General features: G+C 46.1%; 2 protein-coding genes across 3 annotated transcripts in view; one reads left to right on the plus strand and one right to left on the minus strand.

Moving 5' to 3' along the window:
- The window catches only part of LOC132397497 (G-protein coupled receptor 83-like), a 43,618-nt gene extending 33,420 nt beyond the window's left edge, over window positions 1-10,198 (plus strand). The window contains exons 4-6 of the mRNA XM_059976326.1: window positions 3,101-3,701; window positions 7,695-7,769; window positions 10,147-10,198. Coding sequence (XP_059832309.1) covers window positions 3,101-3,701; window positions 7,695-7,769 — 676 coding nt within the window. The 3' untranslated portion in view covers window positions 10,147-10,198. The remainder of the gene's footprint in view (window positions 1-3,100; window positions 3,702-7,694; window positions 7,770-10,146) is intronic.
- A 7,825-nt stretch (window positions 10,199-18,023) lies between these two features.
- Window positions 18,024-20,347, minus strand: part of LOC132396361 (serine protease 52-like) — an 8,584-nt gene continuing 6,260 nt past the window's right edge. For both annotated transcript variants that reach the window (XM_059973875.1, XM_059973874.1), the window contains one exon: window positions 18,024-18,410. In XM_059973875.1, coding sequence (XP_059829858.1) covers window positions 18,030-18,410 — 381 coding nt within the window. In that variant the 3' untranslated portion in view covers window positions 18,024-18,029. The remainder of the gene's footprint in view (window positions 18,411-20,347) is intronic.

Raw genomic sequence — 20,347 nt, forward strand, 5'->3', positions numbered from 1 at the left:
TGTCTTCTTCTGGGCAGTGTCTTTACAAGATGGGTGACCCCAGCCACGATCAATACTCTAGAGATTGTCTGTCTGGTGTCAGTGGTTGCATAACCAGGACTTGTGATATAAACCAGTTGTTCATAGGAGCATCCACCACCTGCTGCTACGGCTCTATATGACGATGATCAGAGTCTAAGCAGGCACTACACCTTGCCCAAGGGCGACCTGCAAGCTAGTGGAGGGTAGCTTGCATCTTACACCTCCTTTGGCAGAGATGCATCTCCAGCCCGCCACCCATAAAATGACAGATAATGAACAAGTCCCAGTAATGGTAAAGTTGAGATTATACGGATGTAGTAAACACCCATGTGATCCAGAGTTGGAGATCTGAAGTTCTTACATGGCAGTACAGTGACAAAGTGGATAGAATCACTGGGTCTCATTTTCAGAACCGGGCAGAGTGAGTGAGTGAGTGAGTGTGTGTGTGTGTGTGTGTGTGTGTGGTACTGAATTTCCAGAATTTGTGGAATCTCTTACGTTTAGCACAGCGCGTTTATTGGCTTCATAAGGCGCTGTCCGTGGTGCTGAATCGCGATTCACGCAAATCAGCCTGTCAATTCCCTTCATCTCACGTTTATAAAATCCTGACCACTGTCTTTATTTGATCATGGGATGTCCGGGGACGAGTCAACAATCGTCGTCCAGCTCTAACTGCCTTCTGACGGGACAGCCAACCATATTGACGTGGTTCTGGAGTCACCTACTGGCAGAAAGATTAACATGACAGATTTCCATCTCTGAAGGGCTTTGGTGGATCAGGTGACTTTTTAACGATCAATCTAGTTATCATTGTTGAGATCTAGAATTTTAAGAAAAAAAAATTATTTAATAATGCGCGTTTAAATTCTCCAGCTGCAATGTGTATCTGATTAACGCCCTGTTACTCTGGCGAACTGTCCAAGAATTTGCTGCAATGAGGCAATAACCGGTCTGTTATTGGACAGGCGCAGAAAGTAAGGAACGGAGGCAGGAGTTGACCATTCAGCCATTATGTTTTGTGCCATTGAATAACCTCATTGGTCACTATTCCATCCCAACTCTAAACCCCTGTCCAATCCCATTACTTCTTGATTCCCAGTCGGCTGTTGGAATAATGACAGAGTTCCTTCGGCCAGTTGACCACACTTGTCAGTCAATGTGTTCCTGATCATTGATAGTACAATCGGTCTTTGTTAAATACTGTATATCACATATACAAGCATTCTTGTTCTCTGTGGGCAGAGGAGGTTTGGTGCATCATACAGTTGCTTGCCTTCTTAATAGCTGTTTCCCAGAGTGTACCTTACCTACGTGACTCCAGAAGAATGAACCATATTGGAGAGAAAGAGAGAAACAGAAAGTGGTGCAGAGAAAGGCAGAGAGAGAAAGTGTGAGAGAGATAGAGATAGATAGATAGAGAGAGCGAGAATGTAACGGAGAGAAAAAGACAGGAAGAGGCTGGGGGGAGAGAAAAAGAGAAGGGGGAAGCTATTCCCATTGGCAGATGAGCTAAAGTTCTGTCTTTCTAGAGAAGACAATCAGGCCTACCTGGCAAGTTCAAAGCCAGCATGACATCCTTCCTTGACAACAGTTGAAGGTCTTGAAAGAAAGATCAATGGCTACCTTTGAAAATGGCTGGGCCTCCCATGTAGCCTGAGCAGCATTGCTGTGAACAGTAGCCTGAGTGAGGAGCTTATGGTTTTCCATACCAGAGAATTGCTGCTGTACAGAGACTCTAGTAACCCACAAAGTCTCGTCAGCAGGATTGAGGTGCAGACTGGAAAGCCAAGGATGCATAGGAGATGGCTGAGTCATGTCTGAGGCATAGGAATTTGGTAGTGACAGTGGTGTCTGGTCAGATGGGGCCTGGCAGCTTCCTTTCAATCTGCTTTGACAGGGCTCAGATGCAAAGTGATCCAGGAAGAGGTGTGAGCAGTGTTGAGGAAGTTCATACCACCAGCATGGTAGGAACAAGACAACAGGGAGCTTGGACAAGGTGGGAGGGTGGAAGAGCTCCTGGTCCAACATCTGGCAGACAGAACCCTAGCAGTTTACATTCATGATTCAGGCTGTGCATAATATCCTGCCTAGTATAGCAAACACTTCTGCTTTGGGCCATCATGTCCTCTCTGTCCTGGCAGAGGGTCACTGGATCATATCCTCAGCAGCTGTCCAAAAGCTTTGGGAGAAGGATGCCACTGCTGGTGCCATGCCCAGGTGATGAAAGCAGTGGCAGAAAGTATGTCCTCAGCCATGAACAACAGAGGGCACTTACACCAACTCAGAAAGTCAATGCTGGAAACCAACCACAGCCTCAGACTAGATCACCAGCAGGCTTGCTTGCCAGGGCATTTGACTGGTAACTGAAAGTCAAGCTTGGAAGGCAGTTAAAGTTTCCTGACTTCATCACATCATCATTGATCCTGACATGGTCATTCTGTCAGAAACCTCGAAGCAGGAAGTCATGGTGGAACAGACAGTGCCTTGGAAAGAATGGATTGAGGGGGTGCTTGAGTATAAGTAGGCCAAATACCAGGAGCTGGTAGGGCAGTGCCAGAGACAGGGGTGGAGGGTACGAAGGGAATCTATAGAGGTGGGGTGTAGATGTTTTGCTGGCTGCTCGCTCTGTAGAACCTACTCTGTCCTCAGCTTTATGGGAGAGCTCTACAGAGAAAAGAGCCATCAGGACTGTGACAGAGGCTGATGAGTGAACCTCCAGGTGGCTATGGATCTAGAAGTGTGGCCCATGGACCATTGCTGCTGGGACAAAAGCCAGGGCATGATAAACCCTGGCTGGGTCACCCATGCAAGGGTGTTTGATGTTGAAAACCCTGTAAATCCCAACAACCACAGGTTACATCACTGATGTTGTGTCCCAGTCATCCTACAATGTATCTCAGTAAGCTGCTCCAACACCACCTCCACTTGTGAAGTTCAATGTGGTGTATAATTTAAGTTATGTTAACTTACGTTTACCATGTTTGGGATAATGCTTCAAAAAACTAATACCCACGCTATTTATACACTTGTCTGCGACAATAAACTTGAACTTGAGCCTCTAACCTATCCTTTCCTATAGGGAGAAAATCGTCAGGAGCCTCTGCATCCCTGCCTTTCCGAAACCATCCAATGTGTTCTGGAAGTACTTGGACCTGGCCACCTTCAGCCTGCTCTATGCCCTACCGCTGCTGGTCATCACCACAGCCTACTCTGCGGTGGGCAAGAAGCTGTGGCTGCGTGGCACCATAGGTGATGTCACGGTTGAGCAGTCGGCTGCCCAGCGCCGCAAGAAGAAGAAGACAATCAAGATGATGGTGCTGGTTGTGGTTGTCTTTGCCATCTGTTGGTTCCCCCTCAACTGCTACGTGATCCTTCTCTCCAGCCAGCGGGCCCAGGCCAACAACACTCTTTACTTTGCCTTTCACTGGCTGGCAATGAGCAGCTCCTGCTGCAACCCCTTCATCTACTGCTGGTTGGATGACGGTTTTCGTGCAGAATTCAGGAGCCTCCTGAGCAAGTGTAGGCGAGCGAAGAGAGGTGGGGGCAAGGCAGCACTGCTCCCCATGCTCGGTGGGCCAGTTCAGAGAGCTTGGTTGCAGGAGCGAGACCTCAATGAGGCTGGACCATCTGCAGTGGCCGGAAGATCTGGGAATCGAGGGCACAAAGATAGCAACGGGGAGGTGAGTCAAAGCAGTAGTCTTTGCAAAAAGAACAAAATCTGTTCCCACAGCTGGAGATTGTATGCAGGCACATATTTCTGTGAGTTCTTTTGTGTGTTTATTTGACTGACCGCTAGCTTCCAACTATGCTCAGTGGCCATTTTATCAGGTACAGAAGTGGAACTCACTGTGGTCTTCTGCTGCTTTAGCCCACCCACTTCAAGGTTTAATATGCTGTGTGTTCAGAGATGCTCTTCTGCACACCACTGTTGTAGTGTGTAGTCATTTGAGTAACTAGTGTCCTTCCCGTCAGCTTGAAACAATCTGCCATTCTTCATTAACAAAGCATTTTCACCCACAGAACTGCCTCACACTGTTTTTTTTAAAAATGTTTCTGTTTGTTTTTCCCTCTCTGTAAACGCTAGGGACTACTGTGTGTGATAATCCCAGGAGATCAGCAATGTCTGAGATACTCAATACACCTCATCTGGCACCAACAATCATTCCATGTTCAAAGTCCCTTAGACTGCATTTTGTTCCCCATCCTGATGTTTGGTCTGAACAACAACTGAACCTCTTGAACGTGTCTGAATCCTTTTCTGCATTGAGTTGCTGCCACATGATTAGCTTATTAGATATTTGCATTAAGGAGCAGGTGCACAGGCACAGCAATAAGGTTGCCACTATGTGAATATCTGTATGGAGATAACGCGGCATGGGATCTGAAGAGCTATGTCCGGGTGCGGGTTGATGGGGCTAGTCACAATAACAGTTGGGCACGAAGTAGGTGGGACAACAGGCCTATTTCTGTACTGTGGAGTTCTCTAACTCTATGACTCTAATAGGAAGATAACATTTGGACATGTACCCTGCCATCATGCTGTTGCCCCAGAGATAAGTGGTGCTGTGGTGTGCCTGCTCTTTTGCTACTGGGAGACAGCCACTGAACTAGCGGACATTTATAGAATAGCACAGCCATGGACACAACACCCTTCAGCCTATTTCATCCAGTCTCATTTACCCATGCTTGGCCCCCCATCCCTCTAAACCAATGGTTCTCAACTTGGGGTCCAGGGACCCTTCACTTAATAGTGTTGGTCCATGGATAAAAAAGGTTGGGGTCCCCTGCTCTAAACCTTTCCTATCCATGTGTTTATCCAAATGGCCTTATTGTTATCAGCCTCAACTATTTTCTCTGGAAGCTAGTTTCACGGAGGCACCACCCTTTGTATGTATGAAACAAATTGCCTCTTTAAGTCTTTCCCATCTCATCTTAAACCACTAGTTTTTGGCCCTTCCATGAGGAGCAAGGCTGTGACCATATATCCCCCGTGCTTTTATACACCTCTGCAAGGTCACGACTCTGTTTCTATAAGACGTGGAACGAGTGAGCAATTTCAGGTTCTTGGGTGTCAATGCCTATTATGGACCCAACATATCGATGCAGCTACAAAGAAGGCATGAAGAAGAAGAAGAAGAAAGCCCTTAACTCCGAGTGGAGTCATCGTGACGGTGTTTTTTTTAAAAAGGCTTTCTTGTTTTTACAAGGCCAACTTGCTAGCTCGACACTCAACCCAGCACGGATGGAAAACGTGCAAGGGAGCTGGCTGGATTTGAACTAGGAAGCCTTTATTCCGAAGTCCAGTGCTGATGCGACTGCGCCACCAGCTGGTCACAAAGAAGGCATGACGGCGGCTATATTTCATTAGGAGTTTGAGGAGATTTGGTTTGTCATCAGTAGCAAATTTCTACAGGTGACCTGTAGAGAGCAGTCTACCAGCTGCATTACTCTCACCTAGTCCCACCTACCTGCACTCAGCCCGTAACCCTCCATTCCTTTCCTGCCCATAAACCTATCTAATTTTTTTTTAATGACAATATCGAACCTGCCTCTACCACTTCTATTGGACGCTTGTTCCACACATCTACCACTCTCTGAGTAAAGAAATTCCCCCTCGTGTTACCCTTAAACTTTTGCCACCCTAACACTCAACTCAAGTCCTGTTGTTTGAACCTTCCCTACTCTCAATGGAAAAAGCCTATCCACGTCAACTCTATCTATCCCCCTCATAATTTTAAATACCTCTATCAAGTCCCCCCTCAACCTTCTACACTCCAAAGAATAAAGACCTAACTTGTTCAACCTTTCTCTATAACTTAGGTGCTGAAACCCAGGTAACATTCTAGTAAATCTAACTGTATTATGTATTATGTATTGCATTGTATCACTACTGCAAAGACAACAAATTTCACTACTTGTGCCGGCGATATTAACCTGATTGTGATTCCGAGGGATAATGTCCAGCGCTATTTTCATCATCACCATCACTGAGCTCCTGAGACCCAAGTTCAATCCTGACCTGGGGTGCTCTCTGCTTGGAGATTTTTCTCCCAGTGTCCCACTTGTGTTTTCCTGGGTGCTGTGGTTTCCTCCCAAGGGTTGATAGGCTGCTGCTAATTATCTTTTAGAGGAAGTTAATACCAAGGCAGCCAAAGTGAGAGGGTAAGTTTCACGGAGTAGAAATGAGCAAGAGGCTCGGGGGCCTGTCTGTCGCCATGCTGTGAGTTTCAACCATAGGTTCCAGTCATTGGCTTTGGGTCGATACTGAACAGTACCAAGGGGCAACAAACTGTCCGTTGTAGGAACTCTTTAGGTCAAGCAGCACAGAATCATAGAGTATAGGAAAAGGCCCTTTGGCCCAACTGGTCCATGCTGACCTCAGCATTGTCCCTGCTAGAGCTAGGTGCCTGAATTTGGCTCATAATAATCCAAGCCCTTCCCCTCCTTGTATCTATCCAAACTTGCATTTCTTACTTAAGCCCACCACCTGGGCTGGGACAGTCCTGGTCTAGTCATTCAAGCTGTCCCCAGGGTAGCTCATCATTAGTCTTTCCTTTCCAGGGATGAGGTGCTTGGAGCTTCTGCTGGCCTTTCTTTAGCTCTGGGCCAGTCTTCCAAGCCTTCCTGTAGCTCTGGGCCAGGCTTTCAAGTTTTTCTGTAACTCTGGGCCAATCTTTCAAGTCTTTCTGTAGCTCTGGGCCAGTCTTTCATGTTGTCCCCAGGGTAGCCCATCAATGATAGTTCTTATCCAGGGATGAGATGCTTGGAACTGCTACTGAAGTAGGTATGAGTTTTTATAGGAAGCAGTTGCTAGCCCCATGCCCAACCCTTCTATCACAGATGGGCTTGGGACCATCCATAGCAGAGTTTTGTACCTATCCAAATGCCTGTGGCTACCCTCTGTATAGGAAGTTACCACTCAGGCCTCTTTTAAATCTCTCTCCCATCTTAGCTTCTAGCTGTGCTCTCTAGTCAATGTTCCCTCTAATTTTATTTTGGACAGCTGTGTGGGCCAACCATTGCTCTGAGCAGGAAATTTTTACGTGGCCTGAAAACAGTGCAGAACTTCGAATGATTATTTTAGTAATATGCATGTTATGAATATTAATAATAAAAACTGAGAAATCACATATTGTTGATTTTATTTATTGATTGGTGTAATGAAATACTGTACAACAATGAAAAGTTTATGCCTGGTAAACTTTTTCTCATCAGTCTTTATTACAAATATTTCCCCTATAAGTTGTCCAAATTAATTTTGCATCCAGTTGAAAGATCTGTCTTAATCCTTATTAGATAATCCAATTCTTTCACTTAGAGTCATAGTCACAGAAAAATACTGCACCTCTAGTCTGTTTCTGGATTTATATTTGATTGAATTCATAAGATTATATCTACATTTGCAGTCAACTCCAGGAGCTGGAAATGTTACAACATCAACAACAGTTGACAGTTCTTCAAATTTTTTGGTTCTAAGCACATAGTTCAAATAACATGTCATAATTGAACCAGCTGAACTTTCTCAGAAATGCCAAATTTGAAATCACGGTATTGCTGTGATATTCCACGCATTGTCTAATGACGGGGTATTTCATAATTATATTGCAAAGATTTCATAATTATATTAGCATTATTTCAAAATTATATTAACATTATATTTTAAAAAATTCCAGCCTTGCCGCAACAGGAGCATCTCAGTTACTTCATGGCTGTGCACCTATGTAGCCCAGAAGCAGCAGTGCCTCTAGGTTTGGATTCTCCAGCCCTGGGGGGGGGGGGGCGGGGTGTGTGTGTGTGTGTGTGTGTGTGTGTGTGTATGTGAGAGAGAGAGAGAGAGATTTCAGTGAAAGCCCCCTCATCCTTATAAATTCCAGTAAGTACAAACCCAGAGCCATCAAACGTTCTTCGTATGATTAATCTTTCATCCCTGTAATCATCCTCGTGAACCTCCTCTGGACCCTCTTTAATGCCAGCACATCTCTTCTGAGATGAGGAGCCCAAAAAGGTTCACAATACTCAAGGTGAGGTCTCACTAGTGCCTTATAAAGCCTCAGCATCACATCCCTGCTCTTGTATTCTAGGCCTCTTGAAATGAATGCTAACATTGCATTTGCCTTCCTCACCACTGACTCAACCTGCAAGTTAACCTTTAGGGTGTTCTACACAGGGATTCCCAAGTCCCTTTGCATCTCAGATTCTTGGATTTTCTCCCCATTTAGAAAATAATCCTCACTCTTATTTCTACTACCAAAGTGCATGACCATGCATTTTCCAACATTATAATTTGCCACTTTCTTGCCCATTCTCCTAATCTGCTTAAGTCCTTCTGCATCCCACCTGTTTCCTCAATACTTCCTGCCTCTCCACCAATCTTCATACCATCTGCAAACTTGGCAACAAAGCCATCTATTCCATCATCTAAATTATTTATATACAACATAAAAAGAAGTGGTTCCCAACACTGACCCCTGCAGAACACCACTAGTCACTGTCAGCCAACCAGACAAGGATCCTTTTATTCCCACTCACTGCCTTCTTCCAATCAGCCAATTCCTTAATCATGTTAGTAACTTCCCTATAATACCTCTGGCTCTTAACTTGGTAAGTAGCCTCATGTGTGGCACCTTGTCGAAGGCCTTCTGAAAGTCCAAATATACAACATCCAAACATCCTCCTTATCTATTCTACTTAAATAATTCCAACAGGTTTGTCAAGAAGGATTTTCCCTTAAGGAAACCATGCTGACTTCGTCCTATCTTGTCCTGTGTCACCAAGTACTCCATCACCTCATCCTTAACAATTGACTCCAACATCTTCCAACCACTGAGGTCAGGCTAACTGGTCTATCATTTCCTTTCTGCTGCCTTCCTCCTTTCTTAAAGAGTGGAGTAACATTTGCATTTTCCCAGTCCTCTGGCACCATGCCAGACTCCAGTGAGTTTTGAAAGATCATTTCTAATGCCACCAGAATCTCTAATGCTAGAGAGAGGTAGAGAGAAAAACAGAGAGAAATAGAGACTGAGAGAGCACAGGAGGGGAGAGAGATAGTAAGCACGAGAGAGGAGAGAGAGATGGATGGAGCACGAGAGGGGTGAGAGAGAGCACATAGGAGGGGAAAGTGAGAGAGTGTGAGGGGAAACAGATAGAGAGAGAGGGAGGGAGGGAGAGGGGGAGGGGGAGAGAGAGAGAGAACTGAAAGAATGCAATAGAGTAGATGTGGAGAAGATGTTTCCTAAAGACCTGAGGATACAGCCTCAGAAGAGTGGGGCATCCTTTTAGAAGGGAGATAATGAGGAATTTCTTTAGCTGGAGAGTGGTGAATCTGTGGAATTCGCTTCTGTAGGTGGCTGTGGAGGCCAAGTCATTGGGTATATTTAAGGCAGAGGTTGATAGATTCTTCATTAGTCGGGGTGTGAAGGGCTATAGAGAGAAGGCAGGAGATTGGGGCTGAGAGGGAAAACGGATCAGCCTTGATGAAATAGTGGAGCAGACTCGATGAGCCAAATGGTCTCTCTGCTCCTATATCTTATGGTCTTATAAAGATAGGAAACAGTTGCTGGGGGGAGATAAGCAGGATCGCAGAAACTGAACTGTGCTGGATTCTTGTAAGTAAAGGCAGTGACAGTGGGAATCACTGGGGAGAGATGTGTGGCAGATGGAACCAGCACTAGGGAGAGAAGTGGGGAGGTGAGGAGGGAGGAAAGGTGGCGGATGAACAGGGAAGGAGGAGAACGAAGATGGATTACAAACATAGCAGAGAGGTGGCTGGTGGGAAAGGGGAGAAGAGTGTGAGGGCTACAGGAGGACCAGCAGGGGGAATGTGGGGGGCAGTGAAAGGGGAGAGCAATGGGTTTGCACTACTGAGGATCTAGAACAGGGTTGTCCAGCCTTTTTTTGTGCCATGGACCAATGCCATTAAGCAAAAGGTCAGTTGACCCCAGGTTGGGAATCCCTGGTCTAGAGAGTTGCTCAGGCAGCCTCTTTGCCAGACGTACGAAACCCTGTGTGGGAGGCTAACAAACCCCACTCCACCAATGTGGTTGGAGGTCGGAAGGGGAGGGAGGGGCTGATTTAGAATGATGCGTCCTCACCTGGCAGGTTAAATTGATTACTCTTCTCTTCCAGGAATCTACACTGAGCCCCAGGAATGTGTGACAGCATCTTGCAAATTCCAAGCGTCCATAATTCCCGGAGATTCCCACTTTATCCGTTCCACTTTATGAAAGAGATCTACATCAGTTAAGCAAGGGGAGTCTGAGAGATGGCTCCTCCGTCACCTCTGGTCTCCACCCTTCATCCACTGATGCTCCTTGTAACTTGGAAATGCGAAGCAACCAAATTCATCTCCGTCGCATTCTCTCTGCTAGAGCTGCAGCATGAAACTCAAGACTGCTGTCTGCCTGAGTAGCACTGGGCATGGTGTATGCCAACACAAGTCTGCACTGCTTGATGTGCTTCATGTCGCAAACATAAAACCACCTGACGAGGACAAAGAGCAACCCCTGAAGTGCTGGAGGAACCCAGCAGGTCCATCAGCATCTGCAGAGAGGAATGAAGTTCCTCAGAGCTTGGACACCAGCCTCACTGCAACACAGCTGGCACAGTGGTGCAGAGGGTAGAGTCAGCGGCTCACAGTGTGTGTGTGTGTGTGTGTAAATCACCAGTTCAGGTAGCATTTATGGAGAGCAATAAAACCAAACGGCTCGGGCCGAAACCCTTCATCAGGACCTGAGATTCAAAACGAGGACTGTTAGTATTCATCCATAGATGCTGCCTGACCTGCTCAGTTCCTCCAGCATTGTATCTGTGGCAAAGGGAATGTAAGACTTGGAATGTAACTCTCAAACCCCTGACCTTCACCACACAGCGGTCCCCAACCTGGGGTCCATGGACCCCTTGCTTAATGGTATTGCTCCATGGCCTAGAAGGATAAGGGCAGCTGGTGCAGGCAAACACTGCCACCTGCAGGTTCCCCTCCAAGGCGCACACCATCCCGGCAATATGTCACTGCTCCTTATCATGGCTGGGGCTCGATCCCAAAATTCCCACCCTCACAATCACCTCCTATAGATACAGCCAATAAACACTACACTTTCAACCAAATCCCAGGAGAATAATTAGTAGAAAAGAGACCTCAAGATGGGTGAAAATGTCTGAGGAAAATACCTGAAGCGTTTATTTTTTGGTACACAAGTTTTTATTTTATTTATTTGTTTAATTTTAATTCAGAGATATGGCATGGTAACAGGCCCCCGGCCCAATCAAACCATGCTGTCCAATTACATCAATGCGACCAATTATTCCACTAACCCGTAAGTCTTTGAAATGCGGGAGGAAACCAGAGCACCCGGAGGAAACCCACGCCATCATGGAGAGAATGTTCAAACTCCTTCGTGGCTGCAGCAGGAATTGAACCAGGGTGACTGGGTTGCAGGCTTGCTAACCCTAACCCTAACCGTTATGCCACGTGCTGCCTCTTGAGTCCACAAGGTTTAAAGCCCCTCATTTTTGTCTTCAACTAGGCCTCATATGGTGGAATCTAAGATCCCATCCACTCACAGGAGCTGTTCTTGGCTATGCTTGGTCCAGACCCAGCCAGCTTTAAGAGACCGTCAGCTCCCCATCCATCTCTGGTGACCTCAGTGTGGTAGAGGCTGCCTCACCAATGAGGGAGCTAAACTTGGAAATGTCCCCTGGAGTCAGGCCAGGAAGAAATCCTTTGCTAAACGTATGATGAGGCTTTTGATGGCTCTGTACTCAATAGGAGTTCAACATGATGAGGGTGGGGTCTCATTAATACTGAAAAGCTGAACTGAGTACATGTGGACAGGGTGTTACCATCAGCAGGAGAGTCCAGCACCTGTGGCACAGCCTCAGAATTAAGGGACATCCCTTTAGAGCTGAGATGAGGAGGGATTTCTTCAGCCAGAGGTGGTGAATCTGTGGAATTCATTACCACAGAGAACTGTGGAGGTCAGGTCATCGGGTGTATTGAAGATGAACGTTAATTGGTAAGAGGTTCAAGAGATATGGGGAAAAGGCAGGAGAATGTGGTTGAAGAGAGACAGGCAAAATCAGCCATGATTGCATGGCAGGGCAGATGAGATGGGCTGAATGGTCTAATTCTGCTCCTGTAGTTTACAGTCCTGTGGTCTGACTGAACAGTGGTGAACTGTTGCTTCTAAAAATGGATGCTCAGCACAGGATATTAATGATAAATAGGAAACTGACATTTGGCTTGAAGGGACGGCGTGTAATTATCAAGGCAAGACAGAGTGCATTGAGGAAGGAGGTGGACATGAATAGATTATGGATGAGTGAATGTGTGCACAAGAGAATGATGAATTCTTCCACTCTGCGTGTCAAGTGATCAAAAGGGAATTCAGACAGAGGCAAAGTCCAACAAAGACTGAATTCATAAGCAGTGCATTGTTTTAGAGATATAGTCTCAATCCTGACCTCCGGCTCTGTCTTTGCACACAGTTAGAACATTGTCGCTGTGGCCTCATGGGTTTCCGCTGGCTACTCGAGTTTCCTCCCATATCCCTGTAGGAGAGGAGACCTGAGAGAGGTTGATAGGAGTATGAGGCGTAAATAGCCAGTATCTTTTTCCCAGTGCGGAAGTTTCAAATGCTAGACAGCATGTACTTAAGGCAAGAGGGGATAAGTTCAAAGGATTCATGTGGGGCAGGTTCTTGAGAGAGTGGTGGGTACCAGGGATGATGATGAAGGCAGATACAACGGTTTAAGAGGCTCTAAGAATTATAAGTAGGCAGAGAATTGAGGGTAATGGACTATGTGCACGCAGAAGGGATTAGATTAAATTAGGTGTCATTATTTCAAGAGGTTTGGCACAGCATTGTGGGCCAAAGGGCCTGCTCCTCTTCCGTATTGTTTCACATTCCATGTTTGATATCATTCCAAAGATGGTGGCATGGTGACAGAGAGGTTAGCTTCACCATACCAGCAACCCGGGTTCAATTCCCACCGCTGTCTGTAAGGAGTTTGTACATTCTACCCATGACTGTGTGGGTTTCCTCCAGGTGCTCTGGTTTCCTCCCACAGTCCAAAGAGGTACTGGTTGGTAGGATAACTGGTCATTGTAAATTGTCCCGTGATTAGGCTGGGATTAAATTGGGGTGATTATTCAATCAATAACTAATAAATAAAAATGCTCCCTGAACTATTGAGTCGAAATGTCTCTGATCACACTGGATAACAAAGATTTTGCTTCCAGAATACATTCGGGTGCATCTTTTGGATTTTGGTCATTGTAAATGATTAGGCTGGGATTAAACATGAGGAAATCTGCAGATGCTGGAAATTCAAACAATAACACACACAAAATGCTGGTGGAACACAGCAGGCCAGGCAGCATCTATAGGGAGAAGCGCTGTCGACGTTTCGGGCCAAGACCCTTCGTCAGGACTAACCGAAAGGAAAGATAGTAAGAGATTTGAAAGTAGTGGGGGGAGGGGGAAATGCGAAATGATAGGAGAAGACCGGAGGGGGTGGGATGAAGCTAAGAGCTGGAAAGGTGATTGGTGAAAGTGATACAGAGCTGGAGAAGGGAAAGGATCTTGGGACGGGAGGCCTCAGGAGAAAGAAAGGGGGGGGGGGGAAGCACCAGAGGGAGATGGAGAACAGGCAAACAACTAAATATGTCAGGGATGGGGTAAGAAGGGGAGGAGGGGCACTAATGGAAGTTAGAGAAGTCAATGTTCATTCCATCAGGTTGGAGGCTACCCAGCCGGTATATAAGGTTTTGTTCCTCCAACCTGAGTTTGGATTCATTTTGACGATAGAGGAGGCCATGGATAGACATATCAGAATGGGAAAAGGGACGTGGAATTAAAATGTGTGGTCACTGGGAGATCCTGCTTTTTCTGGTGGACGGAGCGTAGGTGTTCAGCGAAATGGTCTCCCAGTCTGTGTCGGGTCTCACCAATATATAAAAGGCCACACCGGGAGCACCGGACGCAGTATACAACAGGTGAAGTGTCGCCTCACCTGGAAGGACTGTCTGGGGTCCTGAATGGTGGTGAGGGAGGAAGTGTAAGGGCAGGTGTAGCACTTGTTCCGTTTACAAGGATAAGTGCCAGGAGGGAGATTGGTGGGAAGGGATGGAGGGGACGAGTGGACAAGGGAGTCGTGTAGGGAGCGATCCCTGTGAAAAGCAGAAAGAGAGGGGGAGGGAAAGATGTGTTTGGTAATGAGATCCCATTGGAGGTGGCGGAAGTTACAGAGAATTATATGTTGGACCTGGAGGCTAGTGGGGTGGTAGGTAAGGACAAGGGGAACCCTATCCCGAGTGGGGTGGAGGGTGGATGGGGTGAGGGCAGATGTGCGGGAAATGGGAGAGATGCGTTTGAGGCTGGGATTAATATGGGTTTGCTGGGCAGTGTGGCTCCAAAGGCTGGGAGGGCCTCTTCTGCACTATATCTCAATAAATAAGCAAAATACATTTTAAAAATATGCAGCTGGTGGTTAATTGGCTGTGATAAAGTACCACTGGTGTGTAGACAGTGCAGGGAGTGGGGGAAGATGAAGGTGGGGTGAGTGTGTGGGGAGATTAAAGTATAACTTGGTGAGATGAAGCACCCTTTTTCCTTCTCTCTCTCCCTCTGTCCCTCTCTCTCTCTGTCTCTTCTCTTTCTCTCTCTCTGTCTCTCTCTGCCTCTCTCTCTGACTCTCTTTGCCTCTTCGTCTCTCTGACTCGCTCTTTCTTTTTCTCTCTCAATCTCACTCTCTCCCCTCTCCCTCTCTCCCTCTTCCTCTCCCTGGCTGTCTATCTCTTTCTCTCTCTCGATGGCACTAAGTAGCATTTGTTGCCTGATAACACAAAGTCTGCTGGAGAAACTCAGCAGGCCAAGCGGCATCTATGGGAGGAAAGGAATTTAATGTCAAAACACTGCATCATTCCTTTCTCCCTCAGGATGCTGCTTGACCTACTGAGTTCCTCCAGCTGATTGTCTGTTGCTCCAGATCCCAGCGCCCACACTCTCCTCCATGTCTCTCTGTTGCCTCATGGGAACGCACTGCCTGGGGTGTTGGTAGAGACAGATACGTTAGGGACATTCCAGAAACTCTTAGTTAGGTACAAGGGTGATAGGAAAATGGGCAGGTATGTGGGAGAAAAGGATCTTGGAGATGGTTAAAAGGTTGTCACAACATTGTGGACAAAAGACTGTTGTAATATTCTGTGTTCTGATGCCTGGTTGCTCATGAATTCAGCTCATGTTGGAAGCACCAAGCATGGCATTGAAATACCAAAGTCCAGAAACAGAGAACAGTGCATACAGCCCAGTCCGTCACAGGAAAAGCCCTTCCCTCCACTGAGCACAACCACAAAGATGGCTGCCACATGGAAGCAGCATCTATCATCAAGGACCACGCCACCACCCCATCCAGGCCATGCTCCCTTCTTGACGCTGCCATTGGGAAGGAGGTACAGGAGCCTGAGGTCCCACACCACTAGCTTTAGGAACAGTTATTACCCTATAAACATCAGGTTCCTGAACCAGTGTGGATAACTTCATTCACCTCAGTGCTGAACTGATTCATAATTTGCAAACTGAATTTCCAGAGCTCTACAACTTGTCCTCAGCTTTATCGATCTATTGTATCTATCTATCTATTTAGTTATTATTATTGTTGTATTTTATTTTTTCTTAGCACAAGCTGATAAAACCTGAGGTACAGGCTTAGCCAAGCACACTCATTTCTCAGTCGCTAGGAACTTCCAGACTATTCTACAGGTGTTTAGTATTGTGGCTTTCTGGAGATTTACAGAGATATTGCTGTGTAGTCCTCATTGTTTAAAGCTATTGTGTAGTGACTTTGGGATGATACTAATTGTACTGCTGGGACAATGTATACCCTGTTCATGTTCCATAGTCTTTCAATTTCCTCTTTTAATTCAGCATATTTCTGGTGTTTTTCACTTGCTGATTTCTGTGTGTTATGTGTGTTTGGAATGGCTGTATCTATTAAATAAGCTGTTCTTGCTTGTTTATCCTGTATTATTATATCCCAACTGCTATTGTGGATTGTCCTATCTGTAATAACTGATCAATCATAATATAATTTGTGGGATTCTGTCTCTAAAACTGGATCAGGCTTGTATTTATAGTAAGGTATGATTTATTTTATGAGTTTGCACTTTAAAGCAAGATTTTAGTAAATGATGTTTGTCCCTTGCTTGTGCCTGTGTAAGAAATCAGATTGAGTTAAACTGCTACTGGATCCTCAAATGTGTTGGATTATTCCTGGTTTTACTCAGCATTTTGATAATTATCATCTTGATTATTATTATAATAATTGTTATTGCTTTTTATAGCTGCCCAATTCTTTTTCACATTGCTAGTTTGTCAGTCTCGGTGCATACTATTTTTTATTGGTCCTGTTGTATTTGTTTTCCTGTAAATGCCCACAAGAAAATGAATCTCAAGGTTGTTTCTGGTGACATATATGCACTTTGATAATAAATTTACTTTGAACTTTGAAGCAGCTTCAGAGATTATCTGTCAAGAGATCCAGTTAATAGGTCTTGACCCCATCTATACCACCCACTTTCACAACCTACCCACCCACCCTATCACCCTCCTCATTCACCTGCTCCCCACTCCCAGCCCTCTTCTTTCACCCATTGCCCATCCAATGTACTCCCTCCCACTGCCCACCTAATCCACTCCCACCCATCCCTTATCATATCCACACACTGTCTCTCACTCTGACATACACCCTGACTCCCCTTCCCAACCTGTCCTAACCTCCAACCCCACCCGTTCTCCAAACCTGCTCTCCCAAAACCTACTACCCCTCCATACAACCTCCTCCACACTCCACACTTTATAAGTGACAGGTGACAGTCAAGGTAGCTGTGAGAGTCAGCGGGCTTGTAAAAGGTATCAGTATACATTTGGTCTCCAGAGATCGAGAAAGGAGAGCAAGGAAGGTGTCAGAATGGACCAAGTGAATTTAAACAAAGGAAGAAAGCTTGAGACAAATTTGTGGAAATTGATTGTTTGTTGAGCATCTTGAGAACAGGCAGAGGATGTCATCAAAGGGAAGCCAAGGAGAGACCTTGAAGGGACAGTGCAGAGAGACATATCTTCTAATGAATAAACTCTTCTTGGGCTTCCAGCCAGGTATATGTATTGCTTATTACCAACAGTTCAATGACAAACTCTGCCATCTTTATCACATTCATAATGGAGTCCACTAGGCCACATTACGGACGTGTCATTGACGTATCTGAAGAAGCATTTAGGGGGGTAAGACCAATGAGCTCAGAGTCCTCTCCTCAAAGACCTCCGGGTAGAAACTGGCAATAGACCACTCCATCTGTCTGTTCATAGTAGTTCCCCTTATAGCAGAAGCACATCAATGAAACAATGTGTTCAAAAATGTCACCAGTACCCTTATCAATCTCTGACCACAGGAGGACCAAGCTGTCCTTAATGGGAACTCTCATCAACAGGGGCATTACCTCAAAACCAACCATTATGTCTTCCGGCTTCAACTGGATTTCAGTTATAATTTTAATGAAGTTGGTGAAATTCATGACGTGATGCTCACAGTCCCCAACAAAGGTATCTATCTTCTGTTTCTCATCCATGCTCTCCCTGCCCCAGGAGTCTGAGATGGAACTGTGTAGAGGGAGCTTTACTCTGTGTCTGACCCTGGGAGTGTGTGATGGGACAGTGTAGAGGGAGTTTCACTCTGTGTCTGACCCCGGGAGTGTGTGATGGGACAGTGTAGAGGGAGCTTTACTCTGTGTCTGACCCTGGGAGTGTGTGATGGGACAGTGTAGAGGGAGCTTCACTCTGTGTCTGACCCTGGGAGTGTGTGATGGGACAGTGTAGAGGGAGCTTCACTCTGTGTCTGACCGTGGGAGTGTGTGATGGGACAGTGTAGAGGGAGCTTCACTCTGTGTCTGACCCTGGGAGTGTGTGATGGGACAGTGTAGAGTAAGTGGCATCACTCTCTTGCCAGTAGTAATGAGTTTATTTATCAATCACATTGATCAGAATTCTCCAGGTAAAGGTAATCATTGAGAGGAAGGCTCTTTTACGGCAGGTTCCTGAGACAGGGAGAAGTTCAATCACACTCTGATTCATCTCCTTACTGAAGATGGCTGTAAGTCTCTGTGTGGAGTTTGCGTCAGATACTCCACTCAGTGGTACAGTTGTGTTACCCCACCTCGGGGTGTAGGGTTTTCCTGCTTCGGACGTAGAGTTCTTGATCCAGTCGATATACTTTGACAGCATCGTGTAGATCCCTGGGCTATGCGACTCTGCACATCCAGCCCCCCAGCTTACAATGCCGATCTGTATCCACGATTCTGAGTCTGGACCCTGGCACATCAGCGGGCCCCCGCTGTCACCCTGAAATGGAACAGCCAGATAGAACATCCACAGAAAGCTCTGTGATTGCCCAAACCACCCAGGATTCTCAGGTGATTGAGGAGGGTCTAAACTTGGTACCTAAAATTTATGTGTAGAATTAGGCCATTTGATCTATCAGGTCTGCTCCACCATTCAATCATGGCTGGGTTATTTTTTAATCCCATTTTCCCACTTTCTCCCTGCAACCCATAACCGCTTTATCAATCAAGAACCTATCAATCTCCGCCTTAAGTGCACCAAATAATTTGGCCTCCACAGCCCTCTGTGGTAATGAAGTCAGCAGATTCACCACCCTTTGGATGAAGAAATTCCTCCTCAACCCCCTTTATTCTGAGGCTGTGCCCTTGTACCCTAGAGTCTCATGCCAATAGAAACATCTTCTCCACGTCCACTCTATCTGGGTCTTTCATTTAGAACTAGGGTTTTAGGGACAAAGTCCCTCATAACCCGCACAGACAGGGAGACTCTCTCAATAGATGCTGGGGCTTGGGGGCAAATATTAGTTTGAAATAAGGGACGCTGAAGATTAAAACATTGAAACAGTGAGCTGCCAGTCTCTGTGGCAGAAGTGATATCTCTCTCTCCCTCACTAGTCAAAGAGGGTGCCTGTGGCATGTCAGAGTGTTGGGATGAACTGTGGACTGCACTTCATGGTCTCTCTGGGGGCTTTTCTATTCTTTGCATGGTGGGTGGTTGGGGGTTGGCTGATGCTTTTCGCTGCTGCGTGTGCATAGAGGGGGAAGGGGGCATTGGGCTGCTATCATTTTTCAGTCATTCATTGTGTTTTTTCTTCTGTTTGGTGGATGTCTGTGGAGAGCAAGAATTTCAGGTTCGATATTGTATACATTCTCTGATATTAACAATTGAAAGCTTGTATTTGGTAAAACTTTATAAAGGCATGTGGGAATTAGCAGATCTACAGAGCAAAGGCAGCAAATACTTTGATACTTTGAGGTCAGGCAGCCTCTGTAGAGTGAGAAACAGCTGATGCTTCAGGTCAACTACACTTCATCAGAATGAGTGTGTGAGGCAAGGGTGGCATAATGGGGCAGCAGGTTGAACCATTGGCTCATGGCACCGGAGACCTGGGTTCAATGCTGACCTCGCTGACTTCTGTCACTCTGTGTGTGTGTGAAGTTTGCACGTTCTCCCTGTGACCATGAGGGCTTTCCACGTTCCTCCCCCCAGATCTTCCAGTTTTCACCTATGGCCCGACAATGTGCACGGTTGGTGGTTAATCATGCAGCCGAGGGGTAGGATCAGGTGGAGGTTGGTGGGAACATGGAGAGAAGAGGTTACAGAGAAAACAATGGCAGAGGTATGAGCTGGTGTAGATTATGTGGCCAAAAGGCCTCCTTCTAAATTGTAAGGAACAAGAGATCACTGAATGGGCTCAGAGAAATAGAACAGCCTGAAGCAGTGATCCTTGTTCTTCCCAGAATGGGAGGAAGGTTCTTGTTGATGGAATTTAAAAAGTCTGGTTATTTCATTGTGAACCTGAAGAAGGAACCTGCAGCTGCTGGAAAGCTGAGATAAAACAGAGAAAGTGGGAAGTCAACCACGTCAGGCAGCATCTTTGAGAGCACAGAAAAAGATGCTTCATCAAAATTGGGGATAGTCAGGAAGGAAGGCAGAGTGGAGAGAAAGAAAGGGAAGGTGGTGACCAGAGGGGAAGTCATAGAGGCACGTGGCAGAAGTCCTGGCTCAGAGTATATGGTGGAGGATGGCAGGTATCAGAATGTGGGAGCCAAGTGATATGTGTAGAGGAGCACTTGGTGGCTAGCATTGGGAGGATGGGCAGAAGGGCCAGTAAATAGGAAAGAAATAGAACCTGAAATTACTAAACAAGGTGGAGAAACAAACCAGCAGGATACCAGAAGTGAGGTTCTACATTTTGGCAGGAATAACCCAAATAG

Source organism: Hypanus sabinus, chromosome 7, assembly GCF_030144855.1.
Source record: "Hypanus sabinus isolate sHypSab1 chromosome 7, sHypSab1.hap1, whole genome shotgun sequence".
Classification (NCBI taxonomy): domain Eukaryota; kingdom Metazoa; phylum Chordata; class Chondrichthyes; order Myliobatiformes; family Dasyatidae; genus Hypanus; species Hypanus sabinus.